Source organism: Equus caballus, chromosome 30, assembly GCF_041296265.1.
Source record: "Equus caballus isolate H_3958 breed thoroughbred chromosome 30, TB-T2T, whole genome shotgun sequence".
NCBI lineage: Eukaryota > Metazoa > Chordata > Mammalia > Perissodactyla > Equidae > Equus > Equus caballus.
In genome coordinates this window covers 6449174-6461446 of record NC_091713.1, presented here as the reverse complement: position 1 = coordinate 6461446, position 12273 = coordinate 6449174, and the positions used below count along the sequence as shown (strand labels likewise).

At 56.3% G+C, this 12273-nt stretch overlaps 1 protein-coding gene across 1 annotated transcript; it reads left to right on the top strand.

Moving 5' to 3' along the window:
* Window positions 1-456: 456 nt before the first annotated feature.
* LOC111772055 (ral guanine nucleotide dissociation stimulator-like) lies at window positions 457-9567 on the top strand. Its single transcript, XM_070256013.1, has 13 exons — window positions 457-1138; window positions 2012-2201; window positions 3572-3762; window positions 3909-4213; window positions 4934-5149; window positions 5573-5619; window positions 6131-6200; window positions 6969-7037; window positions 7476-7550; window positions 8115-8141; window positions 8512-8633; window positions 8839-8942; window positions 9284-9567. Exons 8-13 carry the CDS (start codon window positions 6981-6983, stop codon window positions 9343-9345), a joined length of 447 nt encoding a protein of 148 aa, XP_070112114.1. The 5' UTR covers window positions 457-1138; window positions 2012-2201; window positions 3572-3762; window positions 3909-4213; window positions 4934-5149; window positions 5573-5619; window positions 6131-6200; window positions 6969-6980; the 3' UTR covers window positions 9346-9567.
* Window positions 9568-12273: the final 2706 nt, after the last annotated feature.

Below are 12273 nucleotides of genomic sequence, written 5' to 3'. Positions count from 1 at the left end.
GACACATGGAAACCAGACCACAGGTGTTGTCACTACTATCTCTTCCACAGCTGAGGACATCCCGAGGGAGCTATTTCTGGCCTCGTCCCCATCGTGCAGGTTAAGAGACTGAGGAGGCCCTGGGAGGCACAATGGCGTTTCCAGGACACAGAGCTTCTAGGAAAAAAGAGGCCTGAACTCAGCTGAACTCAGCTTCCTCAAACTGGAAGCCTGGCTACATCTCAACATCCTGTGTTGGGTTCTGTGCTCTTTGTGTACAGTTCTGGAGATGACATAGGCAAGGAGGGTGAGCAGCCAAGAGCCCTGAGGGGTTTTGGGTGGGTGTGATTGAAGGAAGGTGCCCAGGTAAGGGAACCTTGAGGAAGTGACCTCACTTCCTTGGTGACAGACCCTAACAGAACTTAGCACGCTGGTCTCCAGGCACCCACATTCTAGACATAGCCTCCTATTGAGCTCACTTGAGTGGAGAAACTCAAGAGAGCAGAATGCTCTCCTGTTGTCTCCCGACTTGTCGAGGCTCTGGCTTCAGGAAAGCCAAGAAACAGAGCCTTTTCAGTCACTACACACACTGGCTTGGCCCTCACCTGCACCACCTCTGGCCATTTTGCAGGAGGAGCCTTCATGTAACACAGGGCAGGCCAACCGTGTTAGGCCACAATGGGATCCCAGCCCCACACTCCTCTGAGTCTCCTTGTGTGTCGGGGGGGGTAGTGGAGTGAGGGTTGGCAGGGCAAAGCTGTGACCCACCCTGGGCAGGAGCCCTTTGCTGGTTGTTGGATGCTTGGCAGTGTGTCATGTTCCCAGCCTAGGTGGTGGCTAACAGGATGGGAGAATGGGTGCTGGGGACCAAGCTCCTGTATACATGTGTCAGTCCCGATCCCTCCAGGTGTCATCTCATTCCCTCCCTGGCTGGAGGTCTATGCAGATGCTGCTGGGTACCTGATCTGTGCTGGGGCTTCCTCCTGTGGCCAAGCTGAGGCAGGCCCCTGAGACCTCCTGGCCTGGCTCTCGGGCACTGTCTTTGCAGAGCTGCATGCAGGAGGTGGTCGAAGAGCTGGTGGATGGCTTCGGGTACTCCATCTCCCTGGACAGGGACCAGCTGCACCGCACCACCATCAATAACCAGGGCTGCTCTGAGGTGAGAGTGGGCACAAGGGGTCTTCCTACCCAGGACCCTGAGATGACCAGGGTCGGCCCAGAATCCAACCTGAAACTGCTGTTCTCCTGGGACCCAAAGAGGGCTGTCCCCCATGAATGTCCCACAGTCCCATTCCCAAAGGAATCTGGACCTCTGCTCCTCCCCACCAGCTGCATAGGAGGTTAGGAGGGCACTCTTCGCATTTCCCTAGGAGGATTAGAGAAAACGTTGGTGTCGTTGTCACTTCCCAATAGGCCCTGAGTATCTTTGAATTTTGCCTTTTTTGGAACATGGAACCTCGATAATGGAGGGTCTCCAAACTCCCTTTAATGTAAGAGAAATAACCATCACAGTGTTTTAGAAGTCAAAGGGATTCTCAGAACGTGTCACTGCCCTGTAAACTGTTTTCAGACCTGGGAGGGTTGAGGTGGCCACATAACATTTCCCTCCGTGTCAGGGCCCGATGAAGCCTCAGGCAGTTAGAGGGGATGTCCCTCAGCCCTCACTTTGGGTGGTTCTCAGTTCTGACCCACAGGACCTAGAGAAGCCACTTGGCATGCCTAAGCCTCTGTTCTCCTCTCTAGAGAGGGGGTGTCTGTTGGGGATTCACTGGGCTGGTGATCTTCACAGAGGGAGCTCTGTTGTCCCTCAGTGAGCAAATGGCCTCCAGGGAGCTCAATGTGGAATCCTTCACCCGCCCAACGTCAGATTGTACTTTGAAAGCCCAGAGCCTTGCTGAGTGTGGGAGCTCCTGTGTCTCCTGTTGCAGATGTGTGGGAGGGGCTAGGAGTTCCTGGGTCAGCTGCAGACCTTGATAATCCTGGTGGTTTGCAGTGGTGGCCCTGACCCTGTGTCCCTCCTCATCCCACCCAGAGTGAAGGTGAGTCCACTCTGTAACTGAGGCCTGCAGGATGCGTGCCCTCCAGGCAGGCATGATGCAGAGGCTCTCAGAGTCTGTGCTGCCAGCCTTCTCCAGCAGAGTCCTCTGCAGTGTCATCACCTCCCTCTGCAGTTACTCAGGCTCCAGCACAGCCCACCAGGTCCTGGACCAGCTGTTTCCCAGGTGACTGCCCGCCTCCTCCTCAGCACAGTAGTGACTCTGCCCACTGCCAGCTGTGTGTCTCGTCTTGGGAATGTCACCACATCTCTCTGAGCCTGAGTTGGCTCCTCTGAAATGTGGAATGGGAGAGGCTGAACTTGCTAGGGTTCTCCCAGGGATGAATGGGCTCAGCCATCCAGGTGCTGCCCTGGTGCCCGGCTCTGCAGAGAGGGCCCTGGGTCATGCTGTGGTTGCTGGTGTTGATTATTTCTCTGCCCCCCATGAAAAGTAGTCTTCCTCTCCCTTCACTGGCTTGTGGCTTTTTGAGTTTGGAAAAACACCTGGAGAGCACCCTGTCAAGGAGTTTGAGATGCCATCCAGCTGGTCCTGGTGCTTGTCCTTGGTGTAGACATTTAGGGATCTCTGGGGCCACAGAGGGGCCACAGGCCCACTCAGACACCTGGGGTCGTTCTGGTTGGAGTTCATTTAACAATGCCTATGAAGGACGTTCTGTGTGCAGGACATCTGCACAGAATAAGTGTCACTCAATAAATGAAGCAGACAGCCTCCCTAGGCCTCCCCTCTAATCTGAGAGTCAGTCACACTTGACATCATTCCTAGGTCCCATCTACCCTACATCCCAGGTGATCGACCTCATCCCCTTTGGGACACATGGAGGCAGCTTGGCCCATTGTGTGTGGGATGCTGGAGGACAGCACCACCTCCCAAAGTGAGTGGTCTTTGGGTACAGATGGAGGGCCTCCTGTCTCTAGCAAACAGGGTGAGGGGAGATGATGGAGGCTGTGGCTGGCGCAGGCCTGGGAGAACCCTGCATCTCACCCATCTTGTGATTCCCATGGGAAGGCTGAGTTCTGGTGGCTTCCACTCCAGCAGGACTGGACTCAAAGAGAGCTGTGCATGGGTCTCAGGCCCCCTGAGAACCGGAAGGGAGGCTGGGCTGAGTTTTCTCCTAGAGACCCAATCCCAGCAGAGTCCCAGCTCCTTCTGCCTCCCTTTCTCCACATCCACCCCTTGTGAGCGCCACCAGCAGGTCCATAGTAGGAGGTGCATGAGCAAGCTGCTCACAGATCTGCTGGAGTCTTCATTCCAGTGGCCCATGTGCATGGAGGGCTGGGGTGGGCTGTGTACAGACCCTTGGGGAGTAGAGTGTCGGTGGGAACAAGAGACTCTCACAGACTCTGTGTTCAGCCTGCTGGATGAGCAGGCCTGCCACTGCCAGGACAGCCAGCCGGGGCTCAGGGCTGGGATGGGCCCCTCCTCTGGATGGGGAGGGGATGGCACAGGGGCCCAGATGCTAACAAGAGTGCCTTGGGTGGGCAGTGTTTAAGGAAAGGCTGGGCCACTGACTCTCTGGCCCATCTGACTCCCTGCAGTGCTATCTATTTCCTGCTGGGAACCTGGCTGGGCCAAGGGCAGGATTGCAGGGAGCCCCTACAGTTTCCATGCTGGACCCTGCAGCTGGTCACTCTGCACGTCAGCTTTGGTGGCTCACATGTGGAGGGCCATGCCTAACTTCTGCCAGGCCACCTGGAGCACCTCAAGGCCACTGAGGCCAAACAGAAAGGTGAGGGGACTGGAGTCTGAGAAGACTGTCTGTGTTGAGGTTCATGGGCTAGAGTTCCCTTAAAGGCAGTGGAGTCCTTCCTGTCTTTGGAAAGGCACAGAAACTGTCAGGTGTGTGGGTGAAACTTTCTCCTTATCCTGCTGCAGAGCCAGCTCCAAAGCTCCTGCCACATCCAGAGCCAGAGCCAGAGCCAGAACCAGCCCCTGTGCTAGAGCCATCTCCAGCTCCAGCCCCACCACCCGTGGCAGAGCTGGAGCCAGCATCACCTGCATCGGACCCTACAGGGCTGGAGGAAGGCGCACCATTAACTTCAGCCCCAGTACCAGCTCCTGAACTAGAGCCCACTGGACCCTGGGCTGTGACCACCGAAAACCAGCTGAGGGAGGAGAAGCCGAACATCTTGGACTTCCCTCCTTGGCTGGTGGCAGAGCAGCTGACAAGGATGTAGGCGGTGAGCAGCGGGGCTTGCAGGGCAGGGGTGCCCTGCCTTCCTGTGCCATGAGCTGCCCCACACCTGCCATTCCCTGATCCAAAATCTGATGATCTGGGTCCACATTTCTGCTCCCCCGTTACCAACACTCTGACGGGCACTTTCTTAACCCCAAGCGCTTGCTGTCCCCACGTGCACAGCAGAGCCCGACACTAAGGGCACCTGCTGCACGGGGTGGCTGTTCCAATGAATGAGGTGGAAAAGTGCTGCCAGGTCCTTGGGTCGATCATGTGTGTGCCCAGGGGGCCTTCACAACCTCAGCACGTATCAGGCACGTGATGTGTACTGACTCCAGTGGAGACAATCACACAAAGCCAGTGCTTCTCCCTGCCTCGGGGGAATGTGCATGGGAATGGGGAGTGGGACCTGAGAGGGACTGGGATGGGTGGAAGATGGCCCTTGGAGTGGGCCGGTGGGGGCTGCATTCCAGAGCTTGGAGGAAGTGAGACGGGGCTGGGAGCAAGTCCCCTCCCTCCTGCACAGCACTGTGTCCCGGGTCATCTTGTGCTGGCACCGTCAGTGGACACAGACAAAACCCAGGGAGTCCCACACACCTCAGAGATCGCATCCTCTGCTTCCTGAGCTCCTGCTCTGTCCTCAACCCACCTGGGACTGTGGGGAACCATGGATGCCGCGCTGGGGTGAGGCAGTGCTGGCAACAACACTCTGAATCTTCCTCAGGAGCTGTTTAAGAAATTGGTGCCTGCCCACTGCCTGGGCTCCATCTTGTCCCAGCGAGACAACAGGGACTGCGAGTACCTGGCACCCACCATCGGTGACACTGTGGCACACATGAACACCATGACCAACAGTGTCATCGCTATGTGCCTCGGGGCCCCGGGCATGACAGCCCAGGAAAGGGCCAAGGTGGAGGATCTGTGGATTCATGTGGCTAAGGTAAGTCATGGGAGGCCCATGGAGGCCCTGTCTGGAGTCGTGGGAATTCCCTCTTGTTTCTCAGCTGTTGATATTGAAGTCTGTCATCTGAGTCCCTGCACTGTCCCTAGACCCTCCTGCCAGGGCCACACTGACCTTGACTTGAGGTCCTGGTGGTGGCAAGCTCACTTCCTTCCTGTGCTCCTTCCTTGTGTTCAGCTAAAAATCCTTGTGCCTGGCAGTGTTACTCGTTGGATCCCAGCTGTGCCCTCCCTGGGTTTCCTGGGCATCTGTCTCATCCAGGACAGGAGAAGTCCATGAAGGGACAGAATCCAGAGCTGGAGAGCTACAGCACCCCCTCACAGCTCAATCTCTTCCCTTCCCCAGGGGTGCTGAGGCCTAAGAAACTTCTCTTCCTTCCACATGATCCTTTCTGCTCTGCAGATCCCTGCCATTAAGCGTCTCAAAGACACCTGGGGACAAGTTTCCAGGTGGGTGGGCTGCTATCCATCAAAGCACCACGAGGGTGAGGTGGACCGTGGCAGCCGACCTTGGGTCTCCATGGTCCCCGCAGTCAGCTGAGACCACCTGGGAGACAGTGAATGCCTGGGACACGGACTGATCCGGTTCCTGGGTCTCTGAGTCTCTCAGGGCCCTTAGGCTAGCAGTTCCGCCCAGGAACTCATTTCCTTCAATATTAGATTCTGGCTTGAACCCAGTTGGAGATTCTCAAGTGTTTCCTTTGCAGGAACAGAAATCTCCATCCAACTGAAACCAAGAGTGTTCAAAACAGATCTGTGTGGTAGATATGGGAATGGAGGCCCCAGGTGACAACAGGAGAGGCCACTCCCCAGTCCAATGGGGACCTCAGGGCTCAGAGCAACCCAGTGAAATCCCTTATCCAGGCCCCGGGCTGTTTGGATCGTCTGGGATCTCAAACAAATGGGATGTGCCCTTCAACCACCCCATAGTCTTTCTTTCTTTCTTTCCCCACTTCCCCAGGGAGAGATCCTACACCGTTAAGAAGTGGTGCAGGGGACAGTAGCACGTGAGCAGGAGACTGCTCCTGAAGGTAACCTGGGGCTGGAGATCTGGGAGGAGGGGTGTACGAGGGCCCGGGAACATCCTGAGGGCATCCTAGGAAGTGAGGCTATGGTAAGGCCATCCTGGGGTTCAGAGACCCCTGTGGGTGGGGCAGGAAGGAGATGCCACATGGCTCCCCCAACACCCTCTGCCCTCTCCCTCCACGTCTCAGTTTGGCTATTGTTGGGACACACTCTGGGAGTGCAGAGGTGGGGACCATGGTCAGTGGTGGGGCAGGGCGAGGGGTGAAGGCAGCAGGGACAGGGACTCTGGCTGGGAGGGAGAGTGGCCTCTCCTCAGTGGGTCCTTGAGCAAGTCTCTGCCCCTCTGTGGGCCTCGGTCTCCTCCTCTGGGAAATGGAGGGTGATGACGTGGTGCAGGCCTCACGGCGGTGTGATACCATCCAAGGGAGGACAGGAATGGGAGGAGATTTGTGCTAGCTCCTCCTCGAGAGGTGAGGGGAGAGCAGTGATGACAGTCAGATGAGATGGAGTCCTCAGGAGAGTGCTGGAGGCAGGTGGAGTTCTCCCCACTCTTTCCTGATGAGGAAAGAGGCTCAGGGAGGCCTGGGTAGGCCCAAGGTCACACAGGAGTGAGTCCTGGAGCCAGGACTGGTCTAGAATCAGAGCACCCTGGAGGTGGGAACAGTATAGGCAGCAGGGGACTGGAGCCAGATGGCCAAGGTCTGAGGTCAGTGGCCTTTGGGGACATGTGGAGGGGAGCATAACTTCTTTGACCCTGTCCTTGTCCCCGACAGGAGGCAACCTCCATGTTGTCCACTGCACAGAGGGCCCACCATGGAGACTGGGAGAGGTGGCGGCAGCAGGTGAGGGTGCCTGGGGGAGGTACCCAGGATTCAGAGGACAGGGCGTGCCCCCTCCCAGCTGGAGGCCTTCCCCAGGAGAGGGGCCTTCCTCCTCCAGAGCATCTGCTGTGGCCACTGAGCCTGAAGTGCCTGCATTGGCAGTGAGCAGGAGGGGGCCTGGAAGGGCTGGGAGCCGGATGGTTTTGGGTTGGGGAGGGGCAGGGGCCACATCCCCTGGGATTGGCTCACAGCCAGCCCTGGGACGTGACTGGGGGAGTTTGATGTTCCTGGAGAGGAGGGGAGGAGGGAATTATGTGTGGTGGGGGCTCCTGTGGGTCCTAGGCTGCTGTAAGTGGGAGCCTGGCGTGGGCAGGGGGCTGGGTTGAGGGGTTTCAGGGGAGGGCTCATGGGGGCACCTGAGTGCTGGAACTCATCACCATGCCCACCTTGATGGTGCAGGGTGTCATCCCCTCCCTCGAGATGACCTTCAGTTACCTGGAGCTGCTGAATGATGAGACGGATTATTATGTGGAGGTGAGTGAGCCTGGAGGTGGGGCCCTGGGATCAGGCTCCTGAGGGTTTGGGAGGAGAGAGTCCTGCCTGAGCCCTGAGCTCTCACACTTGGAAAGGTCCTCTCTGCAGAGCCTCCCAGCCTCCTGTGGAAGCCAGGGCATCAGGCCCATCACAGCAACGAGTGATGGGAGGCTCTGGCTAGGCCGCCATCCAGTCTCCCTGGGCTGCTGAGGCTCAGAGCTGCCTGGCTGTGTGGCCACAGGAGGTGGTGTCTGAGCTGGACTCAGCCTCTCCCTCTGGCCCTGCCCATGAGGGAAGAGAAGTTGGGCCCCTCCCAGTCAGTGGCTGAGCTGTCCCCTCCTGCCTGAGGCCTCAGTCTCCCCATGTGTCATCGGAGAGGGTTAGATTACAAGGTCTCAGCTCCTCTGCCCCCAGGTCTGGAGCCCAGAGCCTGGCCCAGGTCCAAGTCCGGTCTCTGGCAGGGCCTGCCCACTGGCAGCAGTGCAACACTGGAAGAGGTGGGATGGGGGCTAGTTCTGGGCTAAGGGGGCTGTTTCTGATGGACTTTGGCTGTCTGCCTTCCAGGGCAATGTGCTCAGCTGTCGGAATGAGGTAAGGAGCTGCAGCTTCACTGTGGTGAGAGTGGGTATGTGGGAATCAGAGAGACCCCTTTCATAAGAAGCCCTCTAGGCCAATTTCTGGGGTCAGACATTAATTTGCAGAATTCGAAAGACAAAGCTGGGGATCCTATGGAGTTGGCGGGTGGCGGAAGTGCTGGCATCAAGGACCCCTTACTGGTAGAGGATCTATTTCTGGCCAACTGTGAGAACAGGCACGTCCTGACTGGAATTGCAGGGAAGGAGGGTTCCCAAGTTGGCAAAGGCCCCACACTGGTTCCTTGTCCCCATCCTCACCCCCTCCAAGAGCCCTGCAGGGTCCCCCACCCAGGCCATGTCTCCATCCTGTCCTTCCTCTGTCCCAGGAATTCAAACTCATCAAGGACATCAAGCTGATCCAGAAGGCTGCAAATCTGTATACCGTGCAGCCCAATGAGCACTTTGGGGCCTGGTTCCAGGCCGTGGAGCCCCTGAGTGAGGAGGCGAGGTGAGGTGGGGCAGCAATTGGGTGAGGGGAGGGCGGACTCTCTCTGCAGACCAGCTCCAGTGTCCATGGCCGTGGCTCCATGGTCAGCCTCAGATCTGGCTGCATGGCGACCCCTGGGGCCCTGGGACTCCAGCTGCTGGGAGGCTCTGCAAGGCACAGCTCAGGTGTGGCTCCTGGGAGCCCACAGCTCCACTCTGTCCTGTAGCTACAGCCTGTCCTGTCAGCTGGAGCCCCAGTACCAGTGGACCAGAAATATTCGACTCTACTTCAAAGACAAGAAGAGCCACTTCTCTTCCCGCCGAGGGCTGTGTGAGTGTCTGGACTGGCACTGGCTGAATCCAGGGGCTCAGTACAGATTCAGGCCAAGTCTGGGCCAGGGGAGTCAGACAGCTGTGATGCTGGGGCCCCAGCTCCACTGCTGAGCAGTCCTGTCACGGGCGATTCCCCTCACATTTCTGGGACTGGTTTGTTCCTCTGTGAAGTGGGTGACACTAAATATCAGCCCCTGTGTCAGGGACAAATGGGATGCTGTTGGCTGACTGAGCACTCAGCACCGGGGCTGGGGCACAGGGTACAGTAGGTGCAGGGAGAGGGGAGAGTATGCCGTGATACTGGGGGAGGCCCCCTAGGAAATTCCTCTCTCTATCCAGACACCAGGCCCCCAAAAAAGAGCCCAGTGGTGGTGGCAGATGATGCTCCTGAGACCAGCTGAACTACAGCAGGGACACAGCAGGGACACTCAGGTGCACGGGGCCACCTCTCAGATGCTGATATGAATGAAAACTTTGTGATCCATTTCCTGGGGTCCCCTGAAGGCCTCAAGGGATTAGACGACCACCCCATCTCCCTCACACATTTTCCCCAGCGCCTATTTCCCTCTTTGGAGTGGCCATGTTTTTGTTGTCAATAATAAATGCTAAGTTTGGGTATTCTATTAAATTTCTGTTTCTTTCTCAGCCTGGGAGTGGACGTGTGGTTCTTTTGCTCTCTGTGCTCATGGAAATGAGATCCAGAATCTCACATTCCTCCTTGAATTCAGAAACCTCACAGAGTCCTCAGCTCAGGGTATGTGGTGAAGGGAGAAGTGCCAGTGCCGCCCCTGGCTGCTGAAGGACAGTCCTGTGTCCCCCTCACTCAGAGGACAGGATGATTGCAGTGTGGTTCACCTGGTCCTGGAGCAGAAGCGGCCCCTCAGATCTCCCGGGGCTGAGACGTTGGAGGGACTTTCTCTGGCAGAACAACAGCCACGGAGACGGGGGTGTCTTTAAAAGTAGCACTTGCTTGGGGCCAGCCCAGTGGTGCATCGGTTCAGTTCGCATGGTCCCCTTCGGCGGCCTGAGGTTCGCTGGTACAGGTCCCGAGTGCGGACCTACGCACCCCTTGTCCAGCCACGCTGTGGCATGTGTCCTGCATATAAAGTAGAGGAAGATGGGCACAGATTTTAGCTCAGGGTCAGTCTTCCTCAGCAAAAATAGGAGGATTGGCTGCAGATGTTAGCTCAGACCTAACCTTCCTCAACAGCAAAAAAGCTGGCCCTAGCTTGGGCCTAGCACAATTCCTGCCCAGGACCATGGCTGCCTTTCTGCACTTGGAGGACAAGGGAACGTTTTCCCAATACCTCTTGCCCAAATGAGGAAGTTGTTTTCTGATTCAGTCCCTGGAATTGCATCCACTGTAAGTGGGGAAAATCCTGTAAAACCTCAAAATGTGCACGTGGAGAGGGCGAGGCTAGAGGAAGGTCCTGTGCAAATGGACTAAGGGCTGGCAGGACTCTCCCTCTCTGGGCCCCTCTAGGGTCTCCCTGTTCACCTTTGACCTGGGCTTGGTCCTCCTGGGATTCGGGTCCGTGACTCTGAATCCCATTTCCAGCTTATTTTCTCTCCAAGGGGAAAGATTGGGGAGGCAGCTTTTAGAGCCACAGCCGGGTTCCCTCCACGAACCTGGTGCTCCCTGGGAACTAGGATTTTCAGCATCCCTGCACTTCCGCCTGCAATTCTTTCTTAGGGCAGAAATTCCCTAGATGCCCCTAGCCTTTCTGTCAGGTCCATCGTGGCCACTTCTTCCAGGCTGGACCAGATGGATCCCTGGTAAGCTATGGTTTTACAGGCTAACAGACCATAATCCTGACCAGGAATGACCCCACAGTGTTCCTTGCTGCCCAGGGTGACCTCTGGGCTTGTGTGATTCTCAGGTCCACGGTCTTGGACAATCACCAGTTTACACACTCTGGTGTAATTTGACTGGCTTTTCCTAAAGTGGTAGCTGGGCCCGAGCCCATGAAGCACGTAGCCCCTGGGGTGACTGGGGTCTTTTCCACAGTCTTGTGCTGTCGTTCTGTCATCGAGGTGTGAACCTTTCCTGTTGGGAAGTTGGAAAGATGAGGCCTAAGAAGGGTGTGAGTTGGGGGTCCTGCAGGCAATGCCACCAAACTAATGTTCTGTGGATGTGCATGGACACAGCCTCACCAAGTATAATCTGGAAATGCTCCCCATGTGGGTGTCCAACAGACACTGGTCTGGCTCAACCAGAGAACCCACCTGATAACCAACAGCTAAAGAGTGACCACCCGGCCTTTTGAGCCTCATGCCCAGGAAAGACCATGTAAGCAAGGACAGATGAATCGCTTGTCATTTCTGAGTATCCCCTCCTTCCTGATGGCTGCAAATGTCACTCAGACACTCGGCAGGCTGGACTCTGCCAGGGAGGCTGTCTCAGGACAGCCAGAAGCTGAGGATAAATCCTGGTTCCCGGCAGCCCAGGCCCTTGCTGATGCAGCACAGCCACCCAGGAAAGAGACTTGCCAGAGGAAGGTGGGGAAGGCTGTGCTGTCCCTCCAGGGAGAAAGAGTCGTGGCAGGTCCCAGGGCTAGTCCAGGGCCAGGATGAAGTCACGGGTGTCCCACGAGTGTCTCCTCCAAGACTGGGGTGCTCCTGAGAGCCGACCTGGCAGGTAGCAACATTCAGTAAGTTACATGGGTACAGCTGTGGCAGAGGAGGGACAATTTATCCCATCTTTGGGTTTCCAAATTGGAAATTGTTTGCTGAAGTCCGTGAGTAAAGCAGTTAGCAAATCTGGATGACAGGTTTATTTTTGAAGGAAGGTATGAGTTACCAAAACTGGCTTCCTAAGAGCTAACTAAAGGGAAGAGAAAATAATAATATGAATCTCTTGAAATGCCTCAGGTGCATATAGTGCCAGAGAGAAATCCTCAAAATGTTTGAGGAACTGGAAAGCCAGGTTCTGTTTAAACTGTTGCAGGTGTAAGGTGGGAATGGGTGCTTGAATCTTGTCTTCCTGTGTAAGTGAAAACAAGATCACATTAGGAGTGAACTCAGTCTTTCCAAAGTGGTGTAAGACATGGGATTGTACTCCTCACTCACATCCCTCAAGAATATCTTGCCACGTGGTCCATTCATTGATGCATCTTCCATTTACAGGAGCTAACAAAAAATCTGTCCCATTGACAGCCATACCATCCAGCTAACTGCCACCTCACCCCACTCACAGTGCCCCGCAAGCCTCTCTTGGTGATCTGTCTCATCACAGTGAGGGATTCATGCCAGAGTATACCAGAACCCTGGGAACCATATTCATACCACCTCCAATTGCCAAGACAGGAGGGTCTCTGAATGGGAAACCT